The sequence below is a fragment of the Phyllostomus discolor genome, chromosome 12 (genome assembly GCF_004126475.2).
Source record: "Phyllostomus discolor isolate MPI-MPIP mPhyDis1 chromosome 12, mPhyDis1.pri.v3, whole genome shotgun sequence".
Lineage (NCBI taxonomy): Eukaryota > Metazoa > Chordata > Mammalia > Chiroptera > Phyllostomidae > Phyllostomus > Phyllostomus discolor.
Genome location: NC_040914.2, coordinates 6,224,069 through 6,238,725, shown reverse-complemented (window position 1 = coordinate 6,238,725; position 14,657 = coordinate 6,224,069). Strand labels below are relative to the sequence as shown.

At 48.4% G+C, this 14,657-nt stretch overlaps 1 protein-coding gene and 1 pseudogene across 1 annotated transcript; both read left to right on the top strand.

The window, feature by feature from the left end:
- Nucleotides 1–466: 466 nt before the first annotated feature.
- Nucleotides 467–12,945, top strand: ECH1 (enoyl-CoA hydratase 1). The gene is made up of 10 exons (XM_028529569.2): nucleotides 467–595; nucleotides 1,014–1,221; nucleotides 1,371–1,459; nucleotides 10,690–10,814; nucleotides 10,898–10,946; nucleotides 11,123–11,187; nucleotides 11,803–11,873; nucleotides 11,963–12,034; nucleotides 12,318–12,468; nucleotides 12,644–12,945. The coding sequence occupies exons 1-10, from the start codon at nucleotides 544–546 to the stop codon at nucleotides 12,746–12,748; spliced, it is 987 nt and encodes a 328-aa protein (XP_028385370.1). The 5' UTR covers nucleotides 467–543; the 3' UTR covers nucleotides 12,749–12,945.
- LOC114511235 lies at nucleotides 1,873–5,896 on the top strand (annotated as a pseudogene).
- Nucleotides 12,946–14,657: the final 1,712 nt, after the last annotated feature.

The window sequence follows — 14,657 nt, the reverse complement described above, 5'->3', positions numbered from 1 at the left end:
AGAAATTTAAGAACATGGACTTCAGATCCACATAAATCCTCTCTTCACTCATCTCCAGCCCCAGGTTTCTGTGTACAAAGAAAGTAGGACCTCGTGGTGGTGTGGGAGATTAACAAGTTATCAGTCAGTGCTTAATGTTGGCCCAACTATGTTTCTGTTCCTTGATGTGGGTCAACTGTCTAGATAACTTTTTCCTTTTAGTTAACATGGCACTAGTAAATTATTAGGGCCGCAGTTATTCAGCCATTATGTCCTTGGACATTTAAGCTGTTTCCAATTTTAGCATTATACAACAGCGCTGTAATGACTCTGTGCAGGAATACCCATCACCCGGTGAATTACTTTTAGGCCAGGCTCCTACTGGGCCAAAGGGTCCTGTTAGCCAACTAAACAAGGCTATTTCCGGTTGCCCTTAGTAAAGATGGCGGGAGGAGGGGCGTCACTGACGTGAGGCTGCGGCATTGGCGCCCTCACCCAACATGGCTGCTTTGTGCCCGCCCCTTTGGCTTCCTTTTGTTGAGTTACTTCAGCAACTCAGTAGCAATGGCGGCGGTGGTGGCAGCTTCCCGCAGACTTCGCGACCTTCTGACGTGGCGTGAGTCACCGCTTGAACTCTGAGGGCCCATTAACACTGTCGTGCTGTCATAGAGATTATAGGACGGGGAGGACTGTCCCAGGCCATCCAGGGTTTGTGTCCTTTAAACTTAGAGAGCCGTGTGTTCCCGGCTAATGGCTCCCCAGTTTTATAGGCCTGTGTGTTACTGTTGGGTCACTAATGGCTCACTGTCCCTAATAGGGGGTCAGTCCCAGGATTAAGGGTTTGAAGTGGTCCTCAGACTGAGGTCGCTGATAATGCACCCCTAATCTTCAACTTTGTATCTAGCTAAACTGAGGTTTCTTAGGGTCCTGTGTTCCCCAATCTAGTGTCATGGAGATGTGTGCCCTTTGCTCTTGAAGGTGCTGCATCTCCAATCTGGAGTCATCAAAAGCCCTTCCTTCCTTTGTCTCCCTAGGATTGACAGCCCCCACCCACCTGGGTCTCAACCTTAGCCTTCGCCCCATGGGCTCCTCTGCACAAGATGAGACCTCCAGAACAGCCCCCAGTGAAGCCCCACACCACAACTATGAGTCCCTTAAGGTGACAGCTGCCCAGAGACACATTCTGCATGTACAGCTAAACCGGCCTGAGAAGAGAAATGCCATGAACAAAGCCTTCTGGAGGTCTGGCAGGAAGATCCCCAAGGCCTGCCTGCAGGAGGAGGCAGAGACTGAGGGATTGGTCAGGGGTGGGGTGTGGGAGATAGTTGGACAAGAGGGTAGGGGATTTCCACCCCAGACACAGCCCTTATTCACTCTTTGCTCCTGCACAGAGAGATGGTGGAGTGCTTCAACAAGATAGCACAAGACACTGACTGTCGGGCTGTGGTGATCTCTGGTGCAGGAAAAATGTTCACTTCAGGTATGAGGTGCTCTCCACCCCACTCCCACCAGTCTTCCCTACCCTGGGAATACAGCAATGTTTTTTTTTTTCTTTTTTAATGCATCTAAAAAAGTAAAGGTGTTAGGAAGTAGCAAGTAGCTCATGTCTGGAAACAAGTTAGCTAATGCTCAAAGACCTGGCTCCTGGAAGGCTTCCAGGCAATGGGTCACAGAGAGGAAAAATCATTAATCGTGATGACTTGAGGAGTTAAAGTCATGGTCATGTTGTGGTCTCTACTGATTAGTCCATGCTAGGGTAGTGGGTAGTTGATCAGTGCATCTGGTCCTGATGTCAGCCATAGTGGCGTTTGGCTGTTTTTCTGGGCCTGGAGCTAAAATGCTACTGAGGCCTAGGTGTTATCACTAGTTTGACCAAAACTGTCTTTGTGGTCAATGGACTGGACACTTTGTTTTGATGCTGGTGAGAACCTCATTGTCCTGAGTATACTTAAAGGAGTTGTCCTGCAAGGGAGGAGGCAGGGAGGTGAGTGGGGTGCTGGGACGCCAGTTTGAATCAAAAGGAAAGAAAGGAGGAAAGCTCATATTACATAAATGAAGTTTCTATGCGGTTACAGTTTCCCCTTTTCTTTTGATCACTCCTCAATCTTGAGGAATATAGGGCATCTAGGTTTCAGTTCAATCGAGGGAGGGTTAGCTCATAAGATGGAGTCGAATTTGCCTGGGTATTATGCCCCTCTTATCTGGCGCTTACCATCTCACAAGCCCACCTCTTTCTCCTGGTCCCTAAGCCTTAAAGGGGGCATTCTAGGTATTCATTTTATAAGCGGGAACCACAGAGATGGTAGAAGAAGCAGTAGGCCAGGATACCTGTACCCAGTCTCTGAGTCTTTAAGACTGCCAGTAGGGAAGATCTCTAGATGAAAGATTCAGAGCTTCATTCTTGCTGGAATGAAGGCAGGCCGTGATAGTCTGACCGATTTCCCTGGCCTACAGTCCAGACATCCCTGATGAATGCCCTGACACCAGCTCAAGCAAGCTCTCTGTGTGGCTAAAACAGCATCAGTCACCAAAGCCATTTAAGCATAAACTGTTGTGATGACTTATCTGAAATTTACATTGTGTTGTCTGGCTCAGGTCTGCAATTATAGGCTCAGAAAAAAAGTTTTTGTTCTCAGTAAGTCCAAGGCAGAGGAGGGAGAAAAATAAAACACTGGTACAGAGGGCTGCACCCAAACAGTTTCATTAGAAAAATTCAGGGTTCTGGCCGGGTAGCTCAGTTGGTTAGAGCATTGTTCCGATATGCCAAGGTTGTGGGTTTGATCCCTGCTCAGAACACATATAAGAATCAACCAATGAATGTATAAATTAAGTGGAACAACAAATCAGTGTTTCTCTCTTTCTCTCTCTCTCAAATCAACAAATAATTTTTTTTTAAGAAAAAAATATCAGGGTCCAGTCCAGTCCACACATGAAAAATAAGATTTTTAAAGACAATGAACAGAACTAGAATCTAATAACCCAATAGCCAACTATAATACCATAGTTGGGTATTATAGTTCCTATTGGAACAACTTTTTTCTCTAAAATCACCCTCATTGGCCCTGACTAGTGTGGCTAGTGGGTTGGGCATTATCCCACAAACCGAAGGGTTGCTGGTTCAGTTCCTGGTCAGGGGACATGCCTGGATTGTGGGCCAGGTTCCCAGATGGGGGCATGCGAGAGGCTGCCGATCGATATTTCTCGGCACATCCATGTTTCTCTGCCTCTCTTTCTCCCTCCCTTATCCTCTCTAAAAATACATGGATAAAATCTTTTTTAAGAAATAAATAAAGTCACCCTCATTTTATCAAAGATAGCTAATTTATTGTATTAAGTCTAGTTTCAATAAATTTGGCCTGTTATTTGCATGAATATTACAAGAATGGTAATTGATCACAGATTCTTTTAAGTCTGCTTTGCTGGAACTTCATAACAAATCTCTAGATTGAACTATAATTTGCCTCTTAGAGCTAAGAAGCCAAGCCACATGGTTGCCGTCAGCATTTGCCTGTGGTACCTATTGATTTGGGTGAATTCCTCAGGTTCTTGAGGTTCCTCCAAATGTCTTGAGGTTCTTTCTTTGTTGTCTCCCAGGAAAGCAACCTTCACTCCTTACCTGGAAAGACTGCTATGAACCTTGTAAGTAAGGTATCAGGATGTTTTTCCAAGGGGTTTATGTTGGCTTCCAAAGTCTATCTTAATTCCTTAAGGTTTCCTGTTGACATCCAGAGTCTATACATGTCTCTCTGAGACATGACATTATAGTCAAAGTCTTGGTAATACACCAATTTCCAATTGTGTCCTGTTATAACAAGAACTGATTCCTAATGAATTTATGCAAACAACCATATTGCCATGATAATAATACTCAGAGTCTCCAAACTTCCATGGGGGTCAGGTTAGAAGAAAAATATAAAAGTTTCAATATGAGCAATGCTTCTTAATTGGGGTTTTCAGCAGCTTCTAACCTCCCCACTTATCATTAAAAAAAATTAGAGATTTTATTTCTTTTTAGAGAGAAGGGGAGGAAGGGAGAGAGAGGAGAGAAATATCAGTGTGTACACAGATTGGTTGCCACATGTACACCCCCAGATGGGGACTTGACCTGCAACCCAGGCAGGTGCCCTGATTGGGAATTGAACCAGTGACCTTTGGGTTTGCAGGCCAGCACTCAATCCACTGAGCCACACCAGCCAGGCCTAAAAAAATTTAAAACCTTCAAATTCCGAAAATAGTCCAATAGAACATGATAGGATCATGGACTCTGAAATCTGAACTTAAAGCCCTTAACCTGTGAGAGTCTTTTTTTTTTTGTCAGTAAAGGTGTGACAGTAATAATATACTTTCGTGCAATTATCCAGCCAACAGGGACTGATTTCCAGTTGCACGTCTATTCAGTCTTTGCCCCATGGGCCTGCTCCTCAGACGGGGTCGCTTCCATTGAGCAGATCACTGGCTCCTTTGTCGTCTCTGTTCTGCTGTTAAGCCTGACCAGGGATTTTTTTAAATTTCTGATATTGTAGTTTAGAGTTCTCAAATTTCCATTTGCTTCTTTTGTTATATTTTCATTTCTCTGCTGAATTTTCATGTCTTTTTATTTATCATGAGCCTATTTTTCTCTGCACCATTGAGCATAGTTATAAGGCTGCTTTAAAATCCTTGTCTCCTAATTCCAGCACATGGGTTGCCTTCAGGTCGGTCTGTTTATTATCTTTTCTTTTGAAAATATGGGCCTCATGTTCTTTTACTTACATTTGGAGTAAGTTCGGATTGCACCCTGGATATGGGGTTATTGGAAGATGTGGAAACTCTGGATCCTGCTATATAACTCAACAGAGTGTTGAGATTCCTATTTTATCAGCTTAGTTGGAATCAGTTTTTAAATCTTTTGGGCTGCATTCATGGTTCATAGGTCAGTGAGCAATCTGGGCAGAATTTATACACAGAATTTGGGGCTCCCCTCTCTGGCCATCTCCTTCCTGGGTTTTATTCCCTCACTTTTCAGCAACTAGGATCCCCCCTGACTCTGTTGTCTGCTTCTCCAAGCACAACTTCAGGTTGGCCTCAGGCTAAAGCTTTAAAAACAGGTAAATTCACTTGGTACCAGAACCTTCGTTTAAGTGATAACTCTCTCCAGAATGTTCCCTGTGCTCTCCGGTAGTTTGTATCTTATCCAACCAGAGCACATAGTTGTCTTCTGTGAGAGGGTCCATGCCCTAGGCGAAGCGTCACAAACAGATTGCTGGATTGGAGCCAGCCTACTTGGCTTGGGTGCTCTGCTGAGGGGCCTGAGGGTGGGCTGCAGTTTCCACCACATCCACTCCCGATCCCTGGCCCATCAGTGGCACAGTGTGCAGGGCGATGTGGAGCAGCCAAGGAGTTCAAGGAGGCACTGCTGAGCCCAGGTTCCCCAAAGCAGTGGTGTTGCGCCCTATTTCTGGCCCCACACTGGGCCTGAGACCCCCAGATGCTGAGCTGCCGCTGCTTCAGATGCAGACCCCACCACAGACTTTGCAACAGCCCATCCTCCCAGCAGCAAGTGGCGCCTTCCAACAATGAAGCATATTTTTCGGAACATAAAACAAAAATGTAGTCATTATCAGAGGTGGGTACATTCGGAAGTTGTTCTTAATCAGAATGAAGCTTGTACCTCAAGGTCAGCACTTGCAGCACCTAGTCGTCCAGGTCCGTCCCAGATGAGGAAGAACCAGCCTCCCTTTACACTTCACAAGTTGGAATAGTGTGGTCATTTCTTAAAAGACTGAAGATAAATTTTGGGAGGAGTATGAGCAAATCCTCAAAGCAAACTAGTAGAACAATATGAATCTTTTGTGAAATTTACACATGATCAGATTGTGCAATGAAATGTGACAAGCCCAAGCCACTGTGCCCTGAAGCTTTTTTCTTTTTTTTTAAATATATGTTATGGCTTATGTTATTACAGTTGCCCCATTCTTTTTTCTCCCCTTTATTCCCCGCTGCCCTGCACCCCACTCCCAACAGCATTCCTGCCTTTAGTTCAGGTCTGTGGGTCGTACATGTAAGTTCTTTGGCTTCTCCATGTCCTCTACTATGGTACTATTTTGTACCTACCATTTATGCTCCTTATTCCCTGTACCTTTTCCCCCATTCTCCCCTATCCCCCTCCCCTCTGATAACCCTCCATGTGATCTCCATTTCTGTGATTCTGTTCCTGTTCTAGTTGTTTGCTTAGTTTATTTTTGTATTTTAGATTCAGTTGTTTATAGTTACTAGTTTTTTGTCATTTTACGATTCATAGTTTTGATCTTCTTTTTCTTAGATAAGTCCCTTTAGCATTCATAAAATAAGGGCTTGGTGATGATGAACTCCTTTAACTTGACCTTATCTGAGAAGCACTTTATCTGCCCTTCCATTCTAAATGAGAGCTTTGCTGGATAGAGCAATCTGGGATGTAGGTCCTTGTCTTTCATGACTTGGAATATTTCTTTCCAGCCCCTTCTTGCCTGTAAGGTCTCTTTGGAGAAATCAGCTGACAGTCTGATGGGAACTCCTTTGTAGGTGACTGTCCCCTTATCTCTTGCTGCTTCTAAGATTCTCTCCTTCGTTTTTACCTTGGCTAATGTAATTATGATATGCCTTGGTGTGTTTCTTCTTGGGTCCAACTTCTTTGGGGCTCTCTGAGCTTCTTAGATTTCTTGGAAGACTGTTCCCTTTGCCAGATTAGGGAAGTTCTCCTTTATTATTTGTTCAAATACGTGCTCAATTTGTTGCTTTTCCCCTTCCCATTCTGTTACCCCTATAATTCAGATGTTGGAACGTTTAAAGGTGTCCTGGATGCTCTTAAGCTTTTCCTCGATTTTTTGAATTCTTATTTCATCATGCTTTCCTGCTTGGTTGATTCTATCTTCCTTCTGGTCCACTGTATTGTTTTGAGACTCAGATTCCTTCCTTTCACTATTGGCTCTCCTCCATATATCTTCCTGCATCTCTTTTATGGTAACCTGCATCCCTTCATCTAAATTGCACCCCAAATCAATCAATTCCGTGAGCTTTCTGATCACCAGTGTTTCGAACTGTGCATCTGATAGATTGGCTATTTCTTGGTCGCTCAAAAGGATGAGTCCTGGGGGACTGATCTGTTCTGTTGGAAACATATCTCTCCCTGTCTCTCCTCCCCCCCCCGCCGTCTGGTCGCTCTTGTTACGGTGGGGGGCAGAGCCTTAGGTGTTCACTGGGGCTGAGCACCCCAGTCGCTAGATTGTGACATTATATGTGGGGGCGGTGGCGGGAGCTGGGACGGGAGGGAACAATGGCAGTAGTTCCGTTCTCCTGAGCTCAGACCCTTCTCTGGGATCTTGGGCTGCGAGCTCTGCCCTGGTCCACAATCGCTACCTCACTGGGCCCGCCAGCTGCAGCTTGCGTACTCAGGGATCACCGCTGTGTTCTTGCGCCCCGGATGGCTGTCGCGCCGATTTTGCGCCAAATTTTCCCCAACCTCCACGCGCCGCCAACCCACACCAGCCCCACACCCGCCCGGCTCGTCTTCTCCTACCAGTCTGGATATATGGGTCTACTTCAACTTCTTGGCTGTCCAACTTCCATTCACATAAATCCTCTGTCAGTTCTGGGTGTTATTCTATCTGTAAATTATTGTTGTTCTAATCTTGGTTGTGCGAGGAGGTACCATGCGTCCACCTATTCCTCCATCTTGCCGAAAGTCCTCTAATGCACAATTCAAAGCAAGGGCTCTGTGCCCAGCAGCCAGCCACCTGCCACTGGTGCTTCCTGCCCACATCCCTTCACCTGTCTGTTGCGGTTTCCTCATCTGAAGAGAATGGAGAGTTGACATTAGCACCTGCCTCAGGTTGCTGTGAGGGTTCAGTGAGGATATACGCATAAAATGTCAGTGTATCTAACACCTGTGTGGTATAGCTGTTGGTGATTGTGAATAACTTCATTATGATTATGAATAATACCTGAAACATTTCAAGGTCCACGAGGGAATGAGATGGAGTTCTCTGCAGTGAGTAGTTCTTACTGTGGAGGGGGACACCTCATACCCTGTTGGGTACCCTTTACTTCAAGGCATTGTGAAAGCCAGTGTCTGCAGGTCCAGGTAGGGCTGGTAAACCAGGAAAACTGGTAGGAGGAGGGATCACAAGGTGCCAGGCTCCTCTCCCTCTGGGAGTAAGCTTGGCTCCTGTAGGTCGATGGGGCCTCCAGACAAGGAGTGGGCGGCAGCAGAAGCCCTCAGGCTGACCCAGGTGGTTCCAACCTCCGCTGAAATGGAGTCTGTAGTAATAGTGGCTCGTGATGCTGTCCGTGCCAGGCACTGCTGAAGTTCCTGGACTCTGTCTCCTTGAAGTCTTACAGGCCGTCAGCTCTCAGGACTTTACCCTTGGTTGGTTTGTTTTTAAAAATTTCAAGCCCTGGCTGGCGAAGCTCAGTGGATTGAGTGCGGGCTGCAAACCAGTGTCACAGGTTCAATTCCCAGTCAGGGCACATGCCTGGGTTGCAGGTCATGACCCCCAGCAACCGCACATTGATCTCTCTCTCTCTCTCTCTCTCTCCCCCCTTCCCTCCCCTCTCTAAAAATAAATAAATAAAATATTTTATAAGTAAATAAATAAATAAATAAAAATTTCAGAGAAGAGAAGGAGAGAAACATCGATGTGAGAAAGGTAGATCAACCCATTGTCTCTCACACGCCCCCAAATAGGGACCTGGCTCTCAACCCAGGCATGTACCCTGACTGGGAATTGTTCCAGCAACCTTTTGGTTCACAGGCTGGCACGCAGTCCACTGAGCCATGCCAGCCAGGGTGCCCTTGTTTTACAGAGAAGAAACCAAAGGCCCAGAGGATGAAGTGACCTGGACAAGGTCGCACAGGGGTTCCGTCTTAAACACACTTAACTTGTGCAAATGCAGTTCTACCCTGAGCCAGCGCCCCTCCCATCCCACTTATTTCAACAAACCGTGTAGGCAGTGAAGCCCGCAAGTCGGGGGGTGCATGTACATGGAAATGATTTTTCACATTTGTTAACTGAGTCATTAGAGGACCAGCAACAGGATGAGCATGACTGAGTCCAGGAAGAAGAAAGCGAAGGATGATTCTGCTCAAATTGGCCCATAGCTCTTGTCTCTCTCAGAGTAAAAACCAGCGTCCCCTCCTTGGCCCATGAGGCCCCACACAGCTGGCCCTGTCACCTCTCTGACCTTGACTCTGCCCACTTCCCCCTTGCTCATTCCACCCCAGCTGACCTCCTCAATGGCCCTCACACAGACCAGGGGCATTCCCACCACTGGGCCTCTGCACTGGCCGTTCCTGCCATTTGGAATCCTCTCACCCAGATGTCTCTGCAGCTCCCCGAGTCCTCCTCCACATCTTTACTTGGGTGCCACTTTTTCGGTGAGAGGGCCCCTGACTGCCCAGTTTACCACTGCAGCAGCCCTCACTGCACACACACGCCCCTCACTGCACACACACACGCTCCATTCTGTTCCATTTTCCTTCTTTCAGCATTTCTCACCACCTGACAAAATGTGTCTATATATGTTCGTCTCTTGCATAGAAAGGCAGCTCCATGAGGGCAGGAGTTGTCTGTATTGCTTACTTACTGAGTGCCTACTGTATACTAGGCCCTGTTTAGCTACTGGGGAGACTGGTGGGCAAAAAGACAAAAATTCCTCTGCTCCTGGAGCTCAAGCTCTGGCCCTAGGTGGGAGAAAGACACTGAACGCGATAAGCCTATTATTCTGCGACAGCAGGGGGGCAATGTAGGAGGCAGATAGAGGGAAGGGATCGAAGATGATGCCATTCAGCCAGGTGCCCGGAGCAGGCCTCCCTGCAGAGGTGACCTCTGCGCTGTGGCCTGGATAGAGTGATGGAGTCAGTCTTGGGGCCATTGCAGGAGGAAGGACTGTCCTAGGCAGCGGGAGCGGGAGGCCAAAGGCCCTGGGAAGGGAATGTGTTGTGTTGTCGGACCAACCGTTGGAGGCCTGTGTGCCTGAAGGAATGGGTTGGAAATGACTTTTGTGCAGAGCTGGTTCAGGTGTTTTGGCAAAGACCTTGCATTTTATTCTGAGTAAGTGGGATGGGAGGGAAGAAGAGAGGGCCCTGGAGTGCCTGCGAGTTCCCTCTGGCCATGTGTGGGGGAGCAGGCTGTGGGAGCCCCGGGGGGGAACGCAGAGACTAGGGGCCACGCATGATGGGAGCCAGACGAGGGGTCATAGAGAATAACAAGTGGGGGAAAGGTCAGCTCCAGGCTTGTCTCTCAGCGGAAGACCCCAGAATTGCGCCATCGCATGTTTTCCCATCTCAGGAAACACGGGTGCCATTGACTCAGTTGCTCAAGGCACAACCTGACTGTCTGGCATGATAGTGAAAAGAATGGCCCTTGGTTCTGGCTTTGGAATCACAGCCCCACTGCTCACAAGCCATTATGAACTCGGGCAAGTGACTTAACTTTCCTGTGCCTCAGTTTACCCCCTAAAGTGAAAATAGTGATAGGACCCACCTCATAGGATTGTCCTGAGGACAAAGTGAGTAGTGACTCAATAAATGTTAACTTTTATTTACTTCACAATCCCTTGCTAAGCACTATGTGAGTTGCTTTCTCCACTCTGGTGGTTTGAGGGTTCAAATAGGCTGAGCCCAGGTTCTCGCCTCTAGATGGGACGGTGGGTAGCGTCTGGGGGCTCCTGAGCCTCCTCACACCTCCCCACCAGGTATCGACCTCATGGACATGGCTGCAGACATCCTTCAGCCTCAGGGAGACGATGTGGCCCGCACAAGCTGGTACTTCCGTAAGCTCATCGCCACATACCAAGAGACCTTCAGCGTCATCGAGAAGGTGACTCTGGAGGCTCATGAGGCATCCCGCCTGCCCACCCCTCCTGAACCAGCCCTGACCCCGCCCCAACCATTCTCTCCTAGTGCCCTAAGCCCGTGATTGCTGCCATCCACGGGGGCTGCATTGGCGGAGGTGAGTCTGCCTCATCCCGGAGCTCATTCTGGGTGGGTGCCCATTGGCTGCTGTTGCTCGCCTCATCCCGTGGCCTCCAGCCTCAGATCTGTTGCTGGTTAGATTTTGTCCCAAGGTGGAAACCCCACGACCTGGGTCCTTGAGGTTGTTTAGTGTCCCCAGCCTCTACCCCCCAGGTGTGGACCTCATCACCGCATGTGACATCCGGTACTGTGCCCAGGATGCCTTCTTCCAGGTGAAGGTGAGCCATCCTCCCAAGCTTCTGTTTCCTCAAGTCCTGCGTAGAGCTGGGCAATGAGTGGCACAGTGGAGGCAGAGCAGGGACGGCCCAGGTAAGGAAGTGGGGTGCGGGGGGAGGTGTGGAGTGAGCCCAGAGGGCTTCATGGAAGAATTGACCCTTAAAAAGTGAGGCTTGGGAAGAAAAACAACGCTTGGCTGTGGAGGAGGCTAAGGGTGGGTCATGCTGCCCAGGCGTGGTCAGGAGTGAGGGAAGGTGTGGGTGAGGCTGGGGCGCTACATTATGGGGTCAGTGCCTGAGAGGGTAGGAGGCAGGATGGAGCCCAGGGGTGCTGTAAGGGGTGAGGTGACAGGGTTAAGAAGGACTCCCCTCTGGAGGTAGATGTGGCTGACCAGGAAGAACTGAGATGGCAGGGGGGTTGGTAGGTGGGCTGTGTTCCAGCCTGAAGGAACCACGTGGGTGAGAGTGTGTGGGTGGAAACGAGATGGAGTAGTGGGGCAGCCGTGTCTGAGGGAGGGGTGGAGAGGGGCCTCTAGTTAGTGCAGTTTCACTGGCATCGAGGTGGCACGGGGGCCTGTATGGGGCGGAGACTGAGCCCTGACGGGACTGCTCCCGCAGGAGGTGGATGTAGGTTTGGCAGCTGATGTGGGAACGCTGCAGCGTCTGCCCAGAGTCATCGGCAACCAGAGGTATGTGAGAAAACCTGGGGAGGGGACCGAAAGGCATCTCCTGGACCGGGAATGATTGCTGTCTCTGATAATGCCTTGCCCCCCTGCAGCCTGGTCAATGAGCTGGCCTTCACCGCCCGCAAGATGATGGCTGATGAGGCCCTGGGCAGTGGGCTGGTCAGGTAGGACCTCGCCGGTTCTGGTGAAGAGCTCAGGGGCAGCCAGGTCTGGGTGGGGTTCTCTGGGTCTCCATGGAACCTCACTTACAGATTCCACATGGCTTCTTCTCTCTGAGTGGTCAGTTCTTTATTCTGGAGTCTCTTGCCCTGACCTGACTGGTCCATTTCACGGGAGAGGATGGTGGGGGGAGCTTCTGCTTTCTACTGTGATTAGCCACTGCTAATATGGGAGGGAGCAGCGAAAGGCCGTCTCAGACCCCTGATTCCTGATGCCCTTCATCTGCAGCCGAGTATTCCCGGACAAGGACGTCATGCTTGAGGCGGCCTTTGCCCTGGCAGCTGAGATTTCAAGCAAGAGTCCTGTGGCAGTTCAGGGCACAAAAATCAACCTGCTCTACTCCCGTGACCATTCGGTAGCCGAGGGCCTCAACTACATGGTAAGACTCTCCATCTAACCAATCACAGCCCTTCTCTGATCTCAGAGCAACCAATCAGGGCTCAGTGTCTGCTGCAGGCCTTGTCCTCTGATTGGTGTGCTGCTATGTCGCTTTTTTCACTGGTCGGACTCCAGTTTTGCTGTCTTTTCCATTACATGCTGCTCTCTTTATCTAGACGTCCTGGAACATGAGCATGCTGCAAACCCAGGACATTGTTAAGTCTGTCCAGGCCGCAGTGGAGAAGAAGGACCTGAAGAGCGTCACTTTCTCCAAGCTCTGAGAGACCCTGCATCTCAGGCCCTGGCCGGGGATCCAGCCTTGCTCCCCCTCCTGCCTGTTTCCACATCCACAGAGAAGGAGGGCTAGGGAAGATGCTCATCTTGCTGCCTTCTCACCCAGTTCGTAACCTTATGAACCTGATTTCTTCATGCCCAGGGCTGTATCTTCCCCCCATGAACAATAAAGCAAAGTCAAGAACCTGGTGTCCTTATTGGTGATGGGAGAGGCGCCAAGGAGCCAAGATGCATGCGCCTGGGGGTCCATGGACCACAGTTGTGCTGAGGGTTGGGGAGAGAACTTTAACCAATGGGAATGGGACCCATGCAAGTGGTGACCATTCAGGGTTGGCAGTGGGCAGGCCAGGACCAATAGAAAATCTGGCACAGAGTTCCAACCAAGATGGAGGCACAGGTAGAAACCCTTCACTTCCTTGCACAATCCAAAGGAGGATAACAACTGATCTAAAATCAATAAACAACCAGAAGTTCCAGAAAAGCAAACTGCATGGAACTCTGGCAACCACAGAATTAAAGAAACAGTCAACCAGACCAACCAGACTGGTAGGAGGGAGATGGGTGGATGGAGAGAACTGGGCAAGGTGGCAGACTGCACAGGCGGGACTAGCTGAACAGGAAACTGAGACTCAGCTGAGCGTGGACTACAGCAGGGGTTGCCTCAGTGGGAGAAACTCCCAGTCTCACAGTTCATTGGAAAGTGGGGCTAGAGCCGAGCAGGCGAGCTGCATTGTTCCCTTTCTGGCCTCTCCCCCACAGACAGCACCACAACGCAGCAAAGAGGGTCCCCCTGCCCTGGTGAATACCTAAGGCCCTGCCCCCTTACAACCTAACAGGTGCACCAAGACAAAGAAAATGGCCCAAATGAAAGAACAGAGCAAAACTCCAAAAAGAGAGCTAAGCAATGAGGAGATAGCCAACCTATCTGATGGGGAATTTAAAGCTGTGGTAATCAATATGCTCACAGAACTGATTGAGCTTGGTTGCAAAATGAAAGAACAAATGAAGGATACCCAAAGTGAAATAAAGCAAAATATTCAGGGAACCAACAGTGAAGGGAAGGAAACCAAGACTCAAAGCAATGATTTGGAACAAAGGAAGAAATAAACATCCAACTGGAACAGAATGAAGAAACAAGAATTTAAAAAAAATTGAAGAGAGACTTATAAACCTCTGGGATAACTTTAAACATTCCAATGTCCAGATCAGGGGTGCCAGAAGGAGAAGAACAAGAGCAAGTAATGGAAAACTTATTTGAACAAATAATAAAGGAGAACTTCCCCATTCTGGCCAAGGAAATAGACTTCCAGGAAGTCCAGGAAGCCCAGAGAGCCCCAAAGAAGTTGGACCCAAAGAGGAACACACCAAGGCACATCATCATTAAGTTACCCAAGATTAAAGATAAAGAGAGAATCTTAAAAGCAGCTAGAGAAAAGGAGACAGTTACCTACAAAGGAGCTCCCATAAGACTCTCAGCTGATTTTTCAGAAGAAACCTTACAGGCAAGAAAGGGCTGGAAAGAAGTATTCCAAGTCATGAAAAGCAAGGACCTACACCCAAGATTACTCTCTCCAACAAAGCTATCATTTAGAATGGGAGGACAGATAAAGTGCTTCCCAGATAAGGTCAGGTTAAAGGAGTTCATCATCACTAAGCCCTTATTATATGACATGTTAAAGGGACTTATCTAAGAAATTGAAGAAGATCAAAACAGTAAAATGAACAGTAAAATGACAACAAAACACAACCATCAACAACTGACCCTAAAAAAAAAACCTAAGCAAACATACCAGAACAGGAACAAAATCAGAGAAATGGAGATCACATGGAGGGTTTTCAGTGGGGAAAGGGAAGGGAGGAATAGGGGGAAAGGTATAGGGAATAGGAAGCATAATT